General features: G+C 41.8%; 1 protein-coding gene across 2 annotated transcripts; it reads right to left on the minus strand.

The window, feature by feature from the left end:
• Positions 1-848: 848 nt before the first annotated feature.
• On the minus strand, positions 849-17,780 carry LOX (lysyl oxidase; the record flags this gene model as incomplete). 2 transcript variants are annotated; one of them, XM_082723403.1, is made up of 7 exons in its annotated part: positions 16,728-17,777; positions 16,278-16,386; positions 14,773-14,910; positions 13,228-13,384; positions 9,257-9,352; positions 8,784-8,899; positions 849-4,465 (listed from the first exon to the last, which is right to left on the minus strand). In XM_082723403.1, exons 1-7 carry the CDS (start codon positions 17,350-17,352, stop codon positions 4,459-4,461), a joined length of 1,248 nt encoding a protein of 415 aa, XP_082579529.1. In that variant the 5' UTR covers positions 17,353-17,777. The 2 variants fall into 2 exon arrangements, with proteins under 2 accessions (XP_082579529.1, XP_082579530.1); XM_082723404.1 differs by lacking the exon at positions 849-4,465 and having other exon boundaries at positions 8,780-8,899; positions 16,728-17,780.
• Between the last annotated feature and the right edge of the window lie 4,861 nt (positions 17,781-22,641).

Genomic DNA, 22,641 nt, shown 5'->3' on the forward strand with positions numbered 1-22,641 from the left:
ACCAGTTTCCAACCTAATCTGGTACACATTTAATTAAGGATTACTGCTATCACAGTAATTTAAAAGGTTTTATTTATTTATTTGACAGAGATCCCAAGTAGGCAGAGGGGCAGGCAGAGAGAGAGAGAGAGAGGAGGAAGCAGGCTCCCTTCTGAGCAGAGAGCCCGATGCGGGGCTCGATCCCAGGGCCCTGGGATCATGACCTGAGCCGAAGGCAGAGGCTCAACCCACTGAGCCACCCAGGCACCCCAGTATTGGTTCTCTTTTTATAAATAACTGCTTATAATGAACTGCTTATAATAACTATAAGTCTGCTTATAATAACTGCTTATAATAACTATAAGTCTGCTGAGTATTTAGGCTCAGGTATATTTCTTATAAACTTTGTGCAGTGTGGTTCTTTTCTTAATACCTGCTCTCCATCCCTAGATGTTGTTGGTAATGGTGACTGAGGTTAGGATCCGTTCATATATGAGTTTCTTTTTAAAACATCAGCTAGAGGGGCGTCTGGGTGGCTCAGTCGGTTATGCATCCAACTCCTGATGTCAGCCCAGGTCATGGTCTTAGGGTTGTGAGATTGAGCCCCACATCTGGCTGAACATCTTAGGGTTCTCTCTTTCCTTCTCTACCTTCCACTCCCTCTCTTAAAAAGAAAAAAAGGAAGAAAGAAACATCAGCTAGATTCTTACCCATCAAAAACAAGTTTCAAGTTATGTGAGCTCATTAAACAATTTATTGATACAAAAAGCAGTTAAGCAAAACCACCAACCATAGACGTGGTTTTAAGAGTTTAACCTAAAGTGAAAGTCCTATCATTTATTTATACTTAACAACAAATGACCACTACAGACACTTGAAATCATTTATTCAAGGCATTTTTACATATCTTGCAATCCATAATATAAGCATATAATAAAAGAATGTGAGCGTGTAAAGAAGAATATAAAGCCAGTGTCTGGGCATTTAAAATAAGAGCTCTTCAAAGAAGTTACATATGTTTTACAAATAGGTTACCTGAAAATTTTGGAAGAAAGTAAAACTTCATTAAAAACACTACAATACCAGATCACATGTCACTTAGTTTGTAGCAAGCAGCTATATATTGCTTAAAAGTTTATAACCTGTGAGCTAAGACTTAATACATTTTACATTCAAGTTGAAATATCTCAGCACCATTTTGGTTTGAAGGATAAACGAAATGCTCTAAGTGTTCAAAAGTGGCCCAGGACATTTGGTAGTTGGGAATGAAATTGAGCTATTGATTGAATATGTTGATTGTGAATATGAATTCTAAACATAAAAAGTATAGAAAAGGGGTAATTTTTACTTATCAGTGACAGTACGGTTAATATCAAAACAAGTTATGTTTAAACAAAATATTGTCTACATTTTCAGAAAGTTTGCTGGAAATGAATTCTCATCTGCCACAGTCATTTTAGTGCACTGCATTTGTTCCATAATCTGAATATTGGGGATGTTTGTAAGTGTGAATTTCCTAAAAGATTTCAGAGAGAGAAAAAAATGTTCATTGTTACAAATAATACTTAGTGAATAATTAGATGATAGAGATTGTGAAAAAAATTACTATGTAAAAAAATAAAGATTTCCTGGAAATGGGCAATGAATTCCTGTGGATAGTTGTGGATTCGCATGTTATAGTACTATTGGGAGACTGAATCCTAGCCTCAGAGACATCTTTAATCCAGACTACAGTCTGAATAGTTATGAAACTGCTAAAATGGCATATGGAAGGAATCAATAAATTACTTTCCTATTTATCCCATTTTTTTCAGAGTCTTTGTTAGTCTAAAAGCCAGTCCCTTTTCAGTACTCAACATTCTTAGGTTTACTTCTACTTCCTATTATAAAAATATCTTATGTGGAATTTGGTAAGACTGGATTAGGGTTTTTATTTAAATTTTATTAATGGATGACTTTTACCAGTTAATCATTATATGCGAGTTTTTATGGTTATTCAGAGGAGAGATCCCTTGAGGTTCAAAAATATCAAGTGTTAAATCAATACCTGTGAGTTGTTTGGGATTGTTTAGGGGTAGTGAAAGGAAGGAATATTTACATAAGGAATAAGAAAGAATCTTTAGCATCCTAATTGAATTTTTTTTTTCAAAATCAACCCAATAGTAGGTGTTATATTTAAGAGGCAGACATTTCAAGGATTGAAAACATAGTTTTAATTATTAGTAACACATACATGCATATAACTATTTATTTTAACTTATTTTTTAAAATAAAATATGGTCATGAAAAACAATAGTGCTAAAAATAGAAAATTTTTAGACATGTACTTATAACTGTTAAAAATGACATAAGGTGAATCTAAAGGGTAAGAATGACATTTTTTTATACTTACTGAGGTTAGGAGATGGGGTGTTTTTTTGTGTGTTTTGTTGTTGTTGTTTTTGCTTTTTTTAAATATCCCAAGGCCTACCATATAAGTGCCTGACATGTATCAGACCCTCAAATATTGATGGGTGGACAGACAGATGGAAGGCTCAGTGAATGATAGCAAATGTCTTCTCATATGTGTCCCAAGGCCGTAATAGCGTTTTTACAAGGGTAAGAATCTCAATGAAATGATAGGCCTTAATATGTAGATACCAGTCTGGCTCAGTATTAATACTGACAGTAGTTTTGTTTTTGTTTTTGTTTTTAAGGAAGTATATTAAAATATCTCTATGAGGAAAGAATATGACTTGAAAGGATCATTCTACAGTCTTAAAACTAAATAAGCAACTTAAGGCAAAGAGGTACATCAAAGAAGTTACTCCATAGCTCAGATACTAGCTCAGTGGAAGTTCTGGGTCTCTATCAAGTTGCATTCTCCATTGGTCAGTATGTGCCCCAGCAGATGAGGTTGACTTCCACCCCGGATGACTGTCCGTCTCTAGCCCCCTTTGCTGCACTAGGCACTAGTGCGAAACGACTCCTCGTAGTTGGTGTGGACTTCACAACTCTGTGATGTATGATACCGGCTTACCAACTCAATTTTAAATTCTACCAAACTAGAAATCTCTCACTTGAGATTTTTATACTGGGTAATGTAGGAAGACTTCTGCCTAAGCACCACTAACTTAAAAGTGTCACTTGAATTCTCTCTGCAACTTTTGGAACTAGGGAAAAAAAAAAGGCAATTTTCCAAATTTTGTTGTGGCACATGGTTTCACAGTTTTAAAATAAAATCACAGCTGTCTCATTATGCAGCATAGTTGTTTGTTTTACAGAAAGTTATTTTTTCCCCCTTATTCACCAACACCTCAACTATGTAATGTTACATGCTTTTTGGTTTATACTTCAGACAACACAGAAAAAATACATATATATTACTGAGTCCTGGATGACCTGATAATGTTCCGATATCCAGATATTATGTTATATATTCTGGATTATTCAAATATTTTTTAGCGTTCTTCATTTAAAAAGAGGAACATTAAAAAAAATGTAGACAAGTTGAAAATCCAAAGGTATTTTTCATTAATGTTTTAAAGTATTTGAGAGACAGCTGTGGTTTGGGGGACTTGTTTGTATGATTTTTATGTCAACCAGGAAAATTTTGCAATTAACTGTTATACTTACTTAAGCGCATACATAGTTTCTCTAAATATATTGCATCTATCATCAGAATGACTTCCCGTAGACAAAACTGTCCTCCGTACACCAGTCCCCAGAATGGTGATTTTAAGAATGCCACTTACAAGGTTTCTGCCCACAGGAAAATTAAAGAGTTGAGAGAGCATCAACGAATGTCAGACGGGAGTTGGGCAGCTCAGTTTCTTAATTTGTTCCGAAACAAAAGCTGACTTAAGTCAGAGTGAAATTGTACATTAAACAGAAAGACAGGAGTTTACTAACTTTAAAATGTAAACATAAAAATTTATATAGGGATGTAACTATCTGAGTACATATATTGCGATTTCTTTGCTATATAGTAATATTTCTTGACACCAATGGTAATGTTTGTTCCTTCCTCAGCACCAGATGTGTCTGTATCTACTTGAACAGTAGGAGCCTCCTTTCTAAATTAATCTATGCGAAGACAAATACAAGCAGTTATTGTTATGGTTCACTGAAGTTAAGAAAATTTTCAGTTAATGGTAATTTTGGCTCATTCGCTAAAATGTTATTTTCCCCTTTACACCATAATTTCCAAAGGAGCATAAGAAAATTTGGATATCCATCAAAGAGCCAAAGTCTGCATCTACAGAATGGAAACACTGTTCATTCACAAAGTAATATGAATAATATTAAAAATTTCCCAAGTAAGGCCAATTTAAATGTTCAAAATCCAGTTATGTGCTTTGTTATAAAACAGTCCAAACAAAAATTCCTTTGTTGTTTTCTGCTCTTTCAAAATATATAAATCCTACTGAAGTTAATCTATTTTTTCCCACTTCAGAACACGAGGCACTGATTGATCCATTGGGAGTTTTGGCTTGCTTTCTAATACCTAGATTAAGAAAACAAAATAAGACAAATTAATAACTTGATAATATTATGAATGAGTACAGTAGAGAAGTTTAACGTGGACCCTTTAAAAAAAAATCTGTAGCAGTTTTCCTCCACCTATGCAGTAGTCACCCTATGAAATTACCCACTAATACATTATTTTAACGATGATTTGAAGGAAGTGACTCTGTTAGCTGCAGAAAGTGTATGCCTGATACCTACAGACTTAATGTTTAGAGTTAAAAGAAATAGCCTCTGAAGTAATCAAGAGTAAATCAGGACTTAAAGGAACAGAAGCCCCGTCCAGAGGAGTTTACTCCATGGAGCATGTTTACTCCATGGTTTGGGGCGTATCCATCTAGAAGCAGGTCCCTGGCCTCTGTGCCATCTCAAGTTACTCCTTTCCCAGGGCGATTTTGGACCTAGATGGATGCCTTAATAGGCAGAGACTGAGTCAAAGCCAGCCAATCCAATACGGTTTTTATACTGTGATCATAGATCCCCATGTAAAAAAACTAAGCACTCCAAATCATAAACCAGTGATTTCCAAATATTAAGTTTTGTGAGAGGAGAATTTAAATCATAGGGTCATAAAACTGAACTGGGTCACAGTCCCTCAGTTCATACATTTTGTTGACAATGAGGAAAAAGAGGGAGAGAGCTGAGGCTCCTGGGTGGTTAAACATCCAGCTCTTGCTTTCCGCTAAGGTCGTGATCTCAGGGTCCTGAAATCCCTTCCCTGCACTGGGTTTTGTGTGTGTTTTTTTTTGTTTTGTTTTTGTTTGTTTGTTTTTTTTAAGGAGAGACAGCGAGAGAGGGAACACAGGTAGGGGGAGTGCGAGAGGGAGAATCAGGTTTCCTGTTAAGCAGGGAGCCTGATGAGGGCTCTATCCCAGGATCCTGGGATCATGACCTGAGCCAGAGGTAGAGGCTTAATGACTGAGCACTGGGTTCTATGCTTAGTGTGGAGTCAGCTTGACATTCTCTGGATCCCTCTGCTCCTCCCCCAGCGCACATGCACGCGCACCAGGCACTCACTCGTGCTCACTCTCTCTTTCTCTCTCTAATAAATAAATCTTTAAAAAAAGAAAAAAAAAAAGAGGCAGAGTAGATCTATCAAAGGTATACACTGTCCTCTTGGGTCGTTTTTACACACCAGTGGAATGTTCTCCAGTATGTGATTAGCATGAAATCATCAAAGGTATACACTGTCCTCTTGGGTCGTTTTTACACACCAGTGGAATGTTCTCCAGTATGTGATTAGCATGAAAACTTTAAGCGAACTGAGGTATGATAGATCTTGATGGCTTAAAAAGGTACAATAACATCACCAAGGGAATCATATGCTGGCTGCTGTCAGAGCCACCAGACTGACCACACAGCTTTAGGCAAGCTACCCTCCTTGCTGAAGGAGCTTCAAAGACTCCCCATGGCCTTCAGACTGAAGTTCAGACTTCTTAGCCTGCTCGTCAATGCTCCCTTTTGATCAGGTCCCAACTTACTCTTCCATCCTTTTCACCCAAATCTTAACTCCTTAGCCACACTAGAAGTTTGGGTTTTCCAAGTATGCCTTGCATTTTCTTGCTGCCGGTGGTACTGACTCCTCCCGGCATTCCCTTCCTGAGCTGCTCCCCCTGCCACCCTCCGTGCAGTCCTCCTCAGCCTTCAAGGCCCAGCTCACATGCTGTCCTAGAGCCACTCCCGAATGTCAGCCAGAGGAGACGTCTCCTTCCTCTGAATGCTGATCCTTAGCAAGGGAGACCAGAAGTGAAGGTCAGAATAAAGGAGGCAGGCATCATTCTCCTGAAGGCGAGGGTTCCCCTCTCAAGGGCTGCACATCTCTCATTATTTTTTCCCACCTCATAGAGTGGTTCTTGTTATTTGATTACAAATCACTATGGGTCCTTTCATTTCCATATTTCCATCTGATCCATATGGCTTATTAAAATGTTACCTCAACCCCTCTTACAATATAGTCACAGTCAGTAACAACTGGTTTCAAAACAAAAAGAACAACTTTGTGCTGGAGTAATGTAACCATTTTTATTTATTCTAAATACCTGGCGATATCCAATTCAGTAGATTCCATTCAAAAACATTCTATGCCACAAGAGTCACATCTCCAGACTTGTTCTCAGCCATTGGACCGGGGGGTCACCTAGAGGTCCTTCTGTTTCTGCTGCATTTTATCTTACCAATCATGGAATTTTCATAGTGTCTCTCTATTACAGTTTTATGTGTATTTCTCTCAGCCCCTCAGTTTTCCTCATCCTAAGTTCCCTGAAGGAGAGGGTCATTTGTCTCCTGTTGGAGTGTTGAATAAGAGACTACACTTAGTGGCCAGCCTAAACCCAGGGTTGCAGTGATAGACAAGAGTCTGGGTGTAATACAGCTACAAGGGACAGGGAGGGGTCAGAAATCATATTTATCTTCGCCTCACTCTCGAATACCTCGTGTAGGACCTCAATAAATACATAGCTCAAAAGTGAGAAAGCCAATGAATAAAGAAAATGAGTGAATAAGGAATCCTAAAAATTAAGACAAATTAATTAATCCATGTATTTGACATTATTTTCATTTATTTTAGCTTCAATGACACTTATATGCTGAGGATTTGCATTTCTACTTTGATCAGCTCCACACAATAGGGGCCATAAACCCAGCCAGGTTTTCTGCATGGTGTGCACGTTCAGAAGGATATATGTGGTCATATTTTTTCGATGCTGTCCCTTTGCCATCATAGGCTGCGTCTATCCCTAAAGCTGTGATAACACTTGCCGAGCACAGGCTCAGCTCCTTTATGGAAGAAGGAAAGGGCTCCCTCCAAGGTGAATGCAGCCCAAGCCACAGTGCATGCCCATGTCTCTGGAAAAGGGACTGCTCTATGGAAGCCTCACCTACCCCCAGCCAGGAGCCCAGGGGTGGGGAAGAACCTGCACAACCAGGCTGAGGTGAGTTTGGGCAGTCCCACAAACTACAGATTGACGTGTGGCCAACCAGTGTCCTGGGTTGTGTATCCAGGAGAAATGTGTATTAAGTTGCTGGTGTAGCTTTGTGCCAAGTCCCCACGTGACCCCAGAGGCACTGGTGCTCCTCCCATGTTGATGTATATCCAGTGTCATTCTAAAGGTGTTTTCATGGTTGGTCTCAGTCACAGGGGACACAGGTGGTTAGGCTCGCTAATCCCGCAACACTAGAGCAGACAGGGCTTCAAGGATGGAGGAGCACAGAGACAAGCCAATTAAACTACCTAACTTTGCTCCATTACTTTCATCCCAGTATCACCCCTGTTAATATTCACATGCTGGGATTCCCTCCAAGATTTTATTCCCAGAAGGGTCTCAGGGCTAAGCAAACGGTGGAGGGACCTCCACACACCCCTCCTTTGTATAGGGTATTTTTCTAGTACTTGTGGTTTTGGAACTTGAATTTGTAAAATCTTGGTTCCTACGGAATGGGCGGACTTTAAGGCAGTGATTTTCAAAAGACACTTTAAAGAACTCTAGGAATGTCTTCAGAGCTGCTTCATGGACGCTGGCAGAGAAACAGGAAATCCAACTGTTTGGGATCCCACAAGGTCATCCACACTACGTATCGCATGCTTTACATATTCAGCCACCACACAGGCTTTTTGGGGTAAACAGTGTGTTCTGTGTGTATGTCTTATCTTAGAAGCTAAGCTTTGGATTGATAAAAACCTGAGTACATCTCCCCACCACCTTTTCTAGCATCAGCAAAGAAAGATCGGCTCTAATTATGTGATAGCACAGACCATTTTACAAGAAACTGCAGTAATAATGGAAACAGACACAGGTAGGGGTTCCTGGGCAGCTCAGGCAGTTAATTAAGCATCTTCCCCCATCAGGTCATGATCTCAGGGTCCTGGGATCAAATCCTGGGTCAGGTTCCCTGCTCAGTCAGGAGTCTGCTTCTCCCTCTCCTTCTACCCCCTCCTGCTTCTGCTCTCTCTCTTGCTTTCAAATAAATAAAAATAAAAATATTAACTTAAAAAAAGAAAAAAGAGGGGCTCCTGAGTGGCTCAGTTGGTTTAACTGCTGCCTTCGGCTCAGGTCATGATCCCGGAGTCCCGGGATTGAGTCCCGCATCTGGCTCCCAGCTCCACGGGGAGTCTGCTTCTCCCTCTGACCCTCTCGTCTCTCACGCTCTCTCTCACTGTCTCTCTCTCAGATAAATGAATAAATAAAATCTTAAAAAAAAAAAGAAAGAAAAAAGAAAAGAAACAGACATATGTATAACGCCTGTCAGTGAACTAAAACCCTTTGAGAAGAGAATGACTAAACTAGGAGAATAGGACTCACGGTGAAATTGTGCAGCCCGAGGCATACGCATGGTGTCCCGTGTAGCGGATTTCACAGCGCACGACATTGTTAGAATAGTCCGATTCAGGCACCAGGTAGCTGGGGTTCACACTGACCTAGGCAATGTAAACATCATCCACATTTCAGATTTCATCAGCAGTGTTTGCTGGTTAATTTCTTCCCATTTCCACAGGGCTAGAACAAGGAAATGCTTCAACTAGATGAAGCAGGGAGGGGATCTTAAAGGTAAGGGAAGTGGTGAAATTCTGGAGAACTTATAGAAGGAGGGTCTACATTCTCCCCCAAGTTCCTTAAAATATCTTTTTCCTATAGGTAGGTTGATTTAGAAATATTTCTAGGGAGACATAGAATTGCTTGCAGGATCGTGATTATTGAAAAGTGTATTCAGAAGGGGGAGCCCATTGAGTTGCAGTCAAAATAAATGAAAGGTTTCTATTGTCAAAGGTCTCTACCTTTAAAATGTAGTTTCCAGGTTTTACATCCGTAATATCAATCCACTGGCAGTCTATGTCTGCATTATAGGTATCATAGCAGCCAGGACTCAACCCCTAAAACAAATAAAATTTGAAAATGTAAAAAGGTGGCATATGGTTAGAATATATTAAAGAATATGATTATCATTTGCAAATTAAACTTTAAGTTAGTACTTATAAGAGTCTGACATAAAACTATACTTATATTGCATCTCCTTTGAGAAGTATATATTACTCAGCCTTATAGCACCTCCAGCTAAAAAAATACAGGACTAATATAAGTAGTAGTACATCTAGCTTCTTAAAAGTGTCATCAATCACCAGTGAGAAATATAATCTTAAGGGACAGAATAGGCCTCCATCAAAATTCTAGAATATCACCAGTTCGGGAATAAAGGCCCTGTAATAATCCACCTGTCTCTCATGACCTCAGTACGATCCTCCCCACTTTCTCTTGGAAATCACCTTCCTTTTACTCTGAATGCCCCTATTTTTTGGTGTTTGTTCTCTAATGCTCTGTATTATAATGTTACCGTCTAAGAATCTATCTTGCTAGAGATTAGAAACTCCCTGAGGGTGGCGTCTTTGTTGCATTTTTGAGTCGCTAATGTTGATAAAGTAGGCAGCATGTGCCAGGTGCAGTTTTAAACATGCTACATCTATAAACTCATTTTTCACAAATACATGAAATCGGTACTATTCTTATCCCCATTTTGCAGGTGAGGAAAACGAGTCACTTTGAGGTCAATCAGGTCACTCAAGGATATTATAGCTAGTAAGTGGCTGAGCTGGCTTTCCATTTAGATGTTCAGGGCCCAGGGTCCCTGGGTCCCAGCCACACTATTCTCTCTCTCTCACATTGCCACTGAAAGACATTATTGAATTAAAGGGATGAATGTATGCCTCAGAAAATTAATACCACCACATCACTCCATTTGCTAAGATATTCACTTCAGTAAGGAAATTAGTGCCTTCTATAGGCAGGTAAGAGAAAAATTCCAGTAAGATATGGTCCTTGTTCTCCAGAAAGTTACAATCTGGGGAAATGTGCTCAAATTGGAGTCTGTAGGTATCTTCTTGATTCCAATAGTTCTTCTGGAGAAGTTTGAATTGTTGTATTTCCATTTGAATACTAATCTAAAGTAAATTTAAAAGCATATGCTAGAATCATTTTAAGTCTTACTGCTATTTCATTTTGGCTCCCAAAATTTCTTTGGCATTTAAGATCACTTTGGTCACCAAAGAGAAGGCAAAATCCTCTGAGCATATTCTAGTGATGCTTGTGTGGATCTTGCTGGATTGGGGAAGAATGGCACAGTCCTGTGCTCTCACACAACACACAATAACACAGACAGGCCAACCTCAAAAGTACCTGTGCTTCAGTGGGGAGAACCATATAAAGATTTTTCAATTTCTGGGCCCAGCACATTAATTCTGATTCTGGCACATATTAGATACTCAGTAAGCATTAGCTATCTTAAATGTTGCTACTTGTGGCTAACAAGAAGTCCTACGGCCTCCCATGGCTTTGTCATACCTCCATTGGATGAGCTACTATGTGTTTAAGACTTTAAACAACACCACAATGCTGATCTTACCTTCAGGTGAACAAAAGAGCTTTAAAGAGTGCTGAAATTGGTACTTCAGCTGGCAGGATTTAAGTTAAGTTTTAACTTTGATTATTTGAACTAGCGAACAAGTAATGGGAATTTTTAAGGCTGTTAAAAAATCAGGCATGTCCTATATTCAAGGTCAAACTTTATTTTTATTTTTTCTTTAAAGATTTTATTTATTTATTTGACAGACAGAGATCAGAAGTAGGCAGAGAGGCTGGCAGGGGTGGGGGAGGGGGTGGGAGAAGGAGTGGGGAAGGGGGAAGCAGGCTCGTTGCTGAGCAAAGAGCCCCGATGCAGGACTTGATCCCAGGACCCTGAGATCATGACCTGAGCTGAAGGCGGAGGCCTTAACCCACTGAGCCACCCAGGCACCCCAAGGTCAAACTTTAAAAACAGATGAAATGTAGAACCTTGGGGCACCTGGTTGGCTCAGCCAGTTAAGCTCTGCCTTTGGCTCACGTCATGATCTCAGGGTCGTCGGATCGAGCCCCATGTCAGGCTCCCTGCTCAGTGGGGAACCTGTTTCTCCCTCTGCCCACCTGCCACTCATGTCTCTCAAATAAATAAAATCTTAAAAAAAAAAAAAAAAAGAAAAAGAAAAGAAATGTTGAGCCTTAGCCAATGCCATCTAAATTAGCTGTTTTAGCAAAAGAGAACTGATGTTTACATTAAATTAGTGAGGTCACTGTAACTGTTTCCAGTTTCACATATGTTGAAAATGTCAATTTGTTAGCTCAGAACTTAGGAGTTTTATGGAAGTATAGATATTAAGGAAGTTATATCTACTTTTCTGTTTGGATACATTCTAACAACCTTGTAATACGACTATTCTAAGTCAACACTGGGGCTTTGTGAGAGTGGTTTTGCCCCTTTAAATGAAGTCCATATTCAAGAAACACCAGTCTAGTGAAAAACATAAATACGCCAATCACTTGTAAAGCAAGACCTGGTGAACAGTGGTTAAACGGGACATACATAGAAGATGATTAATAAGGAAGGAAATGAGATGGGGTCTCCCTGGAAGACCAGAAGTGCCATAAATACCTATAGACAGAAAGTCAAATATTTCAACTAAAAGCTGCCTAGAGTGCCTTTTTTTCTAAATGGAAAGAATAAACTCCAGGGCCCCTGCCCAGGCGGGTGGCCACTATGGAGATCGCTGAGCAGAAAGGGAATCTCTCTGCCCACATATGTGTAATGTGTGGGTAGTTTGCATCAACTTTTAGTTAGAGAGTAAGTGCTGCCCCCAGAGCATGTGGAATTGAACCTTGCCCCCTCCAATTGCTCTGATGTTTTTAAGTTCAGAGAAAGAAGCAGTGGTAACATTTAGGTCACTAAAAAGCTTCCTGCCACAGCCCTGGAATGTGCTGCCCAAGCTGCCAGCTGCTGCTCCCCTTATGTCCTGCCTTATGTACGTTCACTGCTCCTTGCCAAGATTTCGGCTGGACAAAAATTATAATGTCCTCTTACAAATGAAGGTTTCTTATGGAAATACTGGCATAGCTTTTAACTGACACACATTTTCCCATTATAAGACATACACACTGCTTAGGTCAGCACTATTTTTTTAAAAATCCATCCAAAGGACATCTGACATCAATTATACTGTAGGTTTAACTACATATGCGTGGAGAAAGAAATTGTGTCCTTCTGCTCCCATTTGCATGCTTAAAAGAAACCGGTTTTAAAGTGCTTTTTAAGAAACTTAGTTTCTCTCTTTGGCTAACCCCAATCACCATTCTCTCTCTAGCTTAAGATTGGAGGCAAGAATGGTTTTGAAGGTGAGAAAAGAGAAGTGTCTTCACCATTATTTACCAAGCCAGTTAAAGAGTACAGAATGAGTGCAGATACTGGAAACCAGTCCAATTGACTCAGGCACTAAACCTCTGCTTTTCACTGTAGAACACAATGATTATGCACATTGACCTTCTATAATGATGAAATTCTTTAAAAATAATTTGAGTTTGGGGTGCCTGGGTAGCTCAGTCACTTAAATGTCCAACTCTTGATTTCAGTTCAGGTCATGATCTCAGGGTTGTGAGATCACGCCCCAAGTCGGGCTCCACTCTGGGCTTGGAGCCTGGTTGAGGTTCCTGCTCTCCTTCTTCTTCTGCCCCTCCCTGTCCTTTCTCACCCTTTCTAAAAATAAATACTTTAATGATAATAATTTGAGTCATCAAGCAACCAACTTCCTTTTTCCAATTATTTTCCATCTTGATGAGATGACCCCCTACATCAAACAGTTTATAAAGGACTGGCAGGAGGAAAGAAAAAGAGACCATACTGTTTTCTCTCTGAAGCCTGTGGGTTCCTGAGGTCAGGGAGCCAACCCACCTGTGTATGAGCAGTACATGCAAATCGCCTGTGGTAGCCATAGTCACAGGATGTGTCCTCAAGACAGAAACTTGCTTTGTGGCCTTCAGCCACTCTCCTCTGGGTACTGGCATCAAGGAGGTCATAGTGGCTGAATTCATCCATGCTGTGATAATGTCTGATGTCCCACACAACACAGAGACACAGGTCAAGAACACACAGAGAAAGTCATGAGGACTTGAGATGACTTCCCCACGGCCTCCCACACTTGTTTCCACATTACAAGTGAGATCCCACTTATCTTCTTAAAGCCAGATTCATGCTGGCTTTTTCCCCCCAGGACCATCTATCAAACTTGTAAGTCTTTAACTTTGCTTATAAGAAAAAAGGACTTATTTTGAGTATTTTGTTTTCCTATTCCACCCTGTTTTATCTTTGAATATTAAGTAGAAATAGACACTAAATGATCTGTGTTTAAGTAAAACCTGCCATATGCTCTCTAGTCTGTTTCTTTTGGCTGGCGGTCCTGATGTTTTATTCCAAATAAAAGAAGAGCACATGACTCTTGGGACGTTTCTGTGAGATTTTTAAAAAATGTAAAACCATTACTAAAATGCAAAGGAAAAGTACTGCTATGTTTTCCCCATATCGTTTATACTAGTATAAACTTTTTAGTATAAACTTCTATTTAGATACAAAATAATTCTATTTTATCAGAAAATAAGGTGTTCATATCTGCCTTTCTCATTTCATTTAAGGTCCTGAGATGTGTGTCTTCTCACATGAGGGAAGAACAAGAAAAAATTGGCTCCAGTTGCAGAAGGTTTCTGGACATCCATCAGTATTTCCCGACATTACCGGGATTCCTATAGGCAAGTTACCAAGGCAAATTATAGAATCACTTTATATAGAGATCATTAAATTTAGGACAGAACAGACAATTACCCTGGGTTTGACACAGGCATTTTAAAATATAGAGGTAGGTCCTTCTCCGCTCATGGAGTATATCATCTCTATCTTTCTTGGAGACTGGTGTATGAATCCTTCTGATAAGTACTTGTGGTTTTTATTACATGCTAAGTAAGGCAGCTGCGTAGCTCGGTCGGTTAAGCATCTGCTTTCAGCTAGGATCATGATCTCGGGGTTTTGGGATTGAGCCTCCTGTTGGGCTCCCTTCTCTGTGGAGTCTGCTTCTCCCTCTGCCCCTCCTCCCACTGGTTCCCTCAACTCTCTCTCTCTTTCAAATCAATAATTTTTAAAAATATGCTAGCTAACTATAGATGATTTTTGTCTACAACAAGCTTTTTTAGAAATCTTACCTGTAGTACATTGGAATAAAATTCTAGTGAAGCCAATTGCTGTATCCTATCAGCGGTTTTAATAAGCTGAACTTAGAACATTTTAAAAACAGGATCTGGTAGTTGATGTGTGTTCTTAAAAATAGACTCCCTTGATATTGTCACATTACACAGAGAAAATTCTAGAAATAAGACTTTGCATTTATGCATCAAGAACTCTCTGAAAAAGGAAAACACTCAGAAGTACCCGGAATGCCCATCCACTTACTGGTGACAACTGTGCCATTCCCAGGAATATCTCGGTCGGCTTGGTAAGAAATCTGATGTCCCTTGGTTTTTCACTCTTTGGGGGAATCTTAGCAGCACCCTGTGATCATAATCTCTAACATCTGCTCTGTATGCTGAGCTGTGATTTTGAAAAAGAAGACATTATTACTTTCACAGGATATTAACTGAAGACAAAAGCAAAACCTTTTCCATTTTTTAATGGCAACTACCTCCCACCTTCAACTAGACTATCAGTTGCAAGAGGCATTCTGCATATTTTGTTTATTGCTGAATTTCCAGGTACTAGAACGGCACCTGGCAAGTGGCCAGAGTACAGTGAATATTTGCTGAATGAGTGAATGAACGACAACTATGGAAATCTGCAATTAAAATGTGAAAAAGCGTAATAAAATTGGCATTAGAAATGTACATGTGATAAGTAAATTCTGTATTTATAATAATTTCTTGTTTAACCACATGAATGAGTAGAAAGTATCCCAAATAATAAAAAAATCCTATGTGCTTAATAAGAACTTTGAATTCAGCAATAGGTTTCTTTTTAAACACTTTCCTAAATATAAAGTGGGGTAATAATTCTAGAAGTGTACACCCAGATTAGATAAATAATGTTGTAACTTCGCTATCTTGAAAACAATGGCATGACTGTAAAAATATCCTAGGGAGCGAGTGATGCAAGGAATAAAAATGGTAAGTTCAGCTTTCTTCTCTTCCTTCGGCCTGACAGTTATAAAGGGTCAGAGTGGGAGAACTATACAGCTGAACAGATAAACATTACTCTGTCCCTTCTAAAATATTTTGTGTGAATATATATTCACATGCTGTTGAGTATTTTCACTTTCCACTTGAAAAATTTTTATGAGACCTATCAAAACATCTTTTGCTCCCTCTGCTGGTTTCCCAGGAGCAAAGTCAGAGAATTCCATCCCCCAAACTGCTATGATTTTATTTTAGGACTGATTGAAAAACAAAGCTCTTGCTTATGTTCGAATTCCAGCTGAAGTAATATCAAAACAACGAAGTTAAATTGTGGCCTCAAACCAAAGAAGAAAACCTAACATTTGCTGAAGAGGAGTGCCCCACCGGCAAGTTAGCCCTCTTTTTTTTAAGGGGTCATTAACAAGCTCTTCTATTACAATATTTTTTTCCACCTTATTGTACAGTTCTTTAATAGAAAGTTATGGGAAACCATTGGTTCCAAGGTTTGAGGATCTTGGAAAAAGAGCATGAGATCCCAGTTCTCCAGGATAAGGGTTTGCCCCCATCTCCCTGATTTGTGTCACAGTTTGAAAGAAAGAACCCACAGAAATCTTCAGAATGTTAACTCTCCATCCAGGTCCGCAAGCCCAGGAGACCACATTCCACTTCGCAGCTCTTGCCCCACTTCCCAACTCCTGTCTCCGTGGAACAAGAGCGATCAGAACCAGGCACAGGAACGGCGCCTGAAGCGAGATGGGGCAGCCAGGCCGCGGAGACCCCCGCCGGTACCTGGCCAAGCAGTTTTCCTCTGCAGCGCATCTCAGGTTGTACATGGACATCTTCTGCACGTACGTGGACGCCTGGATGTAGTACGGGTCTGGCACCAGGTCCGGGAGACCTAAACGTCAGAAGGCGATGGGGAGAGGTGGCTGTGAGACAACCCAGTGCCCCCTCCCCCAGCTCCGGGTCCCTTCATGTCCCTTACTTTTCACCCTTCACGCAACCCGGCTACAGAAAGCAGGAGACCGGGGGAGGCCCAGGGCTGCAGAGCAAAGTAGAAAGAGAGCAGGAGGGGCCAGGCGCGCGGTTTGCACCAGATTCCAGGGCTGCCTCGGCAGGCGCAGGGGGAGGGATCGGATCAGCGGGGACTAAGGCCTGCCGCGCCCAGGCAGCCACGTTGGGGAGCCACAGAGTTGGGGAAGGGGTGCGCGGCTGCCTCTGCAACTTGGGGGTGCTTACCGTACTGGAAGTAGCCGGTGCCGTATCCGGGCCGGTACCTGCTCCCAGGCCGAGGCCTTTCGTACGTGTCATAGTAGTTGTAATAGGGGTTGTCGTCGGAGTACTTGTAGGGGTTGTACGGGTCGTCGCCCACCATGCCGTCTACGCGGCTGGGTGGCTGCAGGTTACTGAGCGCCGGGCGCTCTCCCAGCGCCGTCCGGTTGCCGTCTCTCGAGTCCCCAGCATCGCGGGCCCCGGACGGCGAGTAGCCAGCTTGGAACCAATGGCGGGCGGAGGGTCTGGGTCGGCCGGCGACCCCCGACGAGCCTGCAGCGCGCTCGCGTGCTGCCGCCGTGCGGTTGCGGAGCAGCAGGATGGGCATGCGCGGCTGCGGGGCTGCGGCGTTGGCCGCGCCCGGGGCGGTGGTGCCCGGGTCCCGTCGGCGCTGCGGCTGGTACTGCGAGCCCAGGCTCAGCAGGCTGAACACCTGCCCGTTGTTCTCCCATTGGATCCTCTGGCGCCAGGCGGCCGGAGCCGCCGGCTGCTGGCGAGGGGGCTGCTGCTGGCCAGTGGCCGGCGGGGCGCAGCGCAGGAGCGCGCAGAGCTGCAGGGGCCCGAGCAGGAGCGCGGTCCAAGCGAAGCGCATCGCTGCCTTTTGCCTGATTGTCCCCACTCCGGGAGGTCGTTGGTCGGAGAAAAGGAAAACGGGGCCCAGATCACGTGAGGGAGGGAGAAATCTTCAACCGGGGAGGCGGGCGGAGCGCGGGTATCTCAGTCCCTACAAGCAACACCAAGGGTGGGCTGCAGACCCTCGTCCAGTCAAGGCAGCTGCTGGGACGTGGCACCCGCCTGTCTCCTCTTTCCCAGTCCTTCTGGAAGGCGACGGGGAGCGGCGCGGTGGCCCCGGCGATCGGGCAGCGTCTGGAGTGAAGGAAGGAGGAGAGATTTTAAACTTTCTGGCACGTTTGCAAAGTTACACAAGCAGTTCTGGCCCGGCAGCCCCTCCGCTATTTGTTCACGTAATGCGATTGGAAACGTGCAAGGCGGACAGCTCCTCGCCTCTGCCCCTCCCTCCCCGTCCTGTCCTCCTCCCCCCAGACACGTTGCACAGGGAGCGTTAAGGGGAAAGAACAAAACGGAACACACATCCTGAGACACACTCGGCTTAATCTGGGGCGAACATGCAGGAATTTCAAAAGACTCAGACAGGCGAAGGCAGCCAGGCCATGGGGCGACGCCAAAATATGCATGAAGAAAAATGCTATTAGGTCACCAGCCCTGGAGAGGCGGGAAGTCGGGAGGTGGGGAGGGTGCTGGGGGCGAGAGTCGGGGAGGGGGGCGGGGAGGGATGCTTGTGACTAACGTTTATCCATAAGGAGTTAACCAGACAAATTTCCCAATGCATACTCACTCGCTTTTATGGGAAGCGCCCTCAGCAAATAAACCCCAGGATATCAAATTTTGTTTTTGTGTGTGTAGGTAATATGAGAAATGGGTTACAAATTTGTTTCCTACAGTGAATATTTTAATAACCAAAAGTGAAATTTTAGAGGGAACAAAGCCATCTAACACTGAAGGGATGGATAAACCTGTCTCTTTTTCAAAATGCTGGCCTGATTTGTACTCTGAGTGGAAGAGGAGAACTCTCTTTCATCTGCACATTATCTACAGGGACATTTCAATAAAGGAGGCTATACCAAGTCTGCTAGAATCACACTCAGAGGACAGCTTCAAAGGAGCATTTAACATGACTTTTCTCATTATACATCCAAGGAGGAGGTTTACCTTCGGATTAAAAAAAAAAAAAAAAAACAAAACACTTAAATCATTCTTTGTTAAATTTTTGAGAAGTCAGTAAAACATCCTGTGGTGTTTGAGTGATCTTCTGATGTAAGCAGCCTGGGGGTTCAGTTTCTGGTGAGGACAAGGGAGCGGGAGGGGCCAGACGAGAATCAGGGGGCCAAGATGGGTAGGAGGCAGGTAATGCTGACTGCAAAAAGATGCTTAATGGACCCATTTTTCACATACCAGTTGGGGCAGTGTTGGAAGCATTTCAAAGAAGAAAATAAAATCTTTAGCCTGATTTAAAACCATGACTCAGAACCAGATTTTAATAACCTTTTTATTGGTCTCATCATTGGGCTGTTGTCTTTAAAGAGACTTCATTATTCACCTCTCTGTGTTGACCTCCGTCTCCCCGCATTTAATCACACACTTTTGATGATGTGGTGGACAGCTGCTGATTTGAATGCCTACCACCCATTTTCCCTTTTTTCTAGCGAGAACAATGTATTTTGGGAAAATTCCCCTACCCAGCTGCATGGTGGGACTGACTGAGCATTCATGAGACTTCTGTCACTTCAAGCAGTGGCAATGTGATCCCTGCTAGGCTCATCAAACCATCTCCCTACCATTGGAATCATGAGCAGATGGACACCGGGCTCAGAAATGTTGGAGCCTGTGCTTCCTGCCCCTGAAAAAAGTTTCTATGAGTTCTTGCTACACACATTCCCCCTACACTGTTTCAGATCCATACCTTTCAAGACCTGATGGCCCAGCTTTTCCTTCCTTTTCTCCACTGCATTCCTTTGCGGCTTGACATGGTCAAAGTCAATTGTTGTTGGTTGCACTTTAAGAGCCCAGACTGATACTGAGGGGGTTTGTGATAGGTTATCTCACTTAATCAGATCTCGTGATTCTGCATGTGATACCATGGGTTTGGCCCTTTTTGAGTCAAGTTAGATTTGCTCTCCCCATGACCGCACAGCTTCCTAGAAACAGAAGAGTTGCAGACGGAAGCTTGCCAGTAGATTGACAAATCTGTTGCTTATATGGTGAAGGCAAAATCCAAGTGCACATCTCACTGATGGCCGGTGAATAGTGCCCCATCTCTGTCTGAAAGTCAGAGACATGGGGCGCCTGGGTGGTTCAGTGGGTTAAGCCTGTGCCTTCGGCTCAGGTCATGATCTCAGGGTCCTGGGATCAAGCCCTGCATCAGGCTCTCTGCCTGGCGGGGAGCCTGCTTCCCCCTCTCTCTCTGCCTGCTGCTCTGCCTACTTGTGATTTCTCTCTTTGTCAAATAAATAAATACAATCTTAAAAAAAAAAAAAGAAAAAGAAAGAGACATTTTATAGAGTTTCCATGTAATTTAAAATTCAAGTGTTCAATGTCTCCAAACCCACTAAGAGAAGATAGAGCAAAAAAGAAGCAGGTGTATATAATTTGGATGGACAAGCCAAATGATAGGGGAAGCAGGAAGGGAGAGAATGTAATTATCTCTCATCTCTCCTCTGCCCATGAACAGCTCATTCCCCAGAAAGAGAATCCCGTAACTGCTAGTGCTTGACCACACATTACTAAGGGACAGTCTCTCTGTGGAGATGACACTGTCAGATTGGCAGACCAGAGCAGCCCCTAATGGGAGGGTAGAAAGTTTATGCTGGATGCTAGATAGAAGACCATTGTTTTCCACCCTGGTGCTCAAATTAAAAAAAAAAAAAATAGCTGTGCATCTTTGAACAGCTGATTTACCTTCCCTCGCTCTTTGTTATCTGTACGATTCAAGGATTAATTCAAATTATTTCCAAACTGTTTTTCCTAGTTTTAAAGCTGCTGATTTTTGTGAATGGCTTAGTAATTCCAGCAACTTCCCATTTATTCACTATAATGTTGCATTATGATCATTAATATTTCATTAAATAATGTCTTAGTTGGACTTTAAAAATCTGTTTTTATTTTATGTGTGAGTTAGAGTCTGCGGACTGCTATTTTCCCTTTTTACATACTTCTTTTCAGTGAAATTCAGTGTACATTTTGCTTTACACGTGTCTCTTGATTACACTTATGCTCTGAAATGTAGTACATCAATCATCCTGTTGATTTACATGCATGAACACTCAATGAATGTCAACCGATTCCCTCACTTGCAGAATTTATAGCTGAATAAGGTTTATCATTTGTTTTAGATTTGCTCTGATGGACTTAAAAATGTGTTATCAGAGTATAAATTACTAGAACAGTAGTGGTATGCAGTATGTATTTTCTTTCAAGCACATACACAGTACTTCAGGGGAGAAAACACTTTACCCTTTGTCACCCATCCTACTGAGATGTTTAGTTGGTTTTCTCTCTCCTCCACTTTCTCTAAACTCTCTCTGGCCTAAGACTTAGCCAGCTGAAACAAACATATGGCTACCACACGGGGGGATTGTAGGAGATGCTCACTGGAGCCACACATCATGCTGTCTGTGCAATGACAAAACGATTATTCACAAAACAGGAGAAATCGTACTTCCTTTTAATCGACACTAAGATAACAACAACAACAACAATGGCAGCTGTGTCAAAATACCTTTAGCTTTTTAACTTTGGTAAGAGTCAGAGCTGATTCCACCTGGAGATTTTCTTTTCATGGACAGTTCTGCAGTATAGACCATATGAAGAAGAGTGTTGAAATGAGACTAATTCTCTTTTTTAGGTTGTGGACTATTGTTATCAAAAGTTTTTTTAATTAAGGGACGCCTGGGTGGCTCAGTTGGTTAGGCAGCTGCCTTCGGCTTAGGTCATGATCCCAGCATCCTGGGATCGAGTCCCACATCGGGCTCCTTGCTCAGCAGGGAGCCTGCTTCTCCCTCTGCCTCTGCCTGCCATTCTGTCTGCCTGTGCTCGCTCTCTCCCCCTCTCTCTCTAAAAAAAAAAAAAAAAAAAAAAAAAAAAAAAAAAAAAAAAAGTTTTTTTAATTAAAAAAATTTTTTTAAAGATTTTATTTATTTCTCTGAGAGAGAGAGAGAGAGCGCATGGGGGTGTGGGGGGTGCAGGGTGGTGGTAACGGACAGAAGGAGAGGGAGAAGCAGACCCCCAGCTGGGCAAGGAGCTGAACATGGGGCTGAAAGCAGATACTTCACCAATGAAGCCATCCAGACACCCCTTAAATTTGATTTTTAAGTAGTCTCTACACTGAATGTGGGGTTTAAACTCACAACCCCAAGTTACTTGCTCTACCTGGTGAGCCAGCCAAGCAACTCATTCAATATCAAAAATTTAAACTGAAACAATGTTTGGCCAAAAAATGGAATTTGCCATAAGGCTACGTTCATGACATTTGTGGATAGTATTTATAGTTGTGGGATAATTCATAGAATTATGAAAGTTGAATTATGCAGGAATCCCAAACCATAGAATAATGCCAATTGAATGGCCAGGGCCGGAACACCAAAGAACTCCAGGCTGAGCATAATTCTTTCTTTGGGAATCAGGAAGCTCATACAAACTCTCTTCATTAGTAAAGACCAGTGCTCCTGTGTGTTTTGGTGCCATGCAGTTTGGAAACATCACAGAAAATAAAACTAAGGACATAGGAAGTTAGAGGTGTGTAGGGGGAAATGATTGAGAAAAGAGGAAGGTATGACATCAACACATGGGGGATGACTTGAGACATGAATAAGGAGCACATTTTAAAAAGTTATTTCAGGAACGGTAACAGTGAAACAAAGAACTAGAACTCATTTTACTGGGAATAAAATGGAAAAGAAGAGTGAGCTAGTCTTCAAGTTTACAGTGCTCTTGTGTTCCGTTTTCATTCTTGTCTCCTGCCACATACCACTTCCAGGTACTCATCCAAATATAAAAAGTAGACAGTTGGTACACACTGTGTCAAGAATGGGCTGGAAAAAATTCTGTAAACAGACTGAGTAGAAGAATTCCAGAAATAATGAATTTTAAATATATCTTCTTTGGTTACCCATCCCCTTGGGCCACCTAAGGAATGGAAATGTGGAACTGAACCATAGGGAATTGAAAAATATTCCATTCTAGTGTCTTTCTGCATATTCATATGTGATTAAGTAAATAATAGTAGCCATTATAATGAAATGGAAAAATGAGAAGAGATGAACTTAGCATAGGATAACTCTTTGCAATTCCCTGAATCAGAGTT

This window comes from Mustela nivalis (genome assembly GCF_964662115.1).
Source record: "Mustela nivalis genome assembly, chromosome: 3".
Lineage (NCBI taxonomy): Eukaryota > Metazoa > Chordata > Mammalia > Carnivora > Mustelidae > Mustela > Mustela nivalis.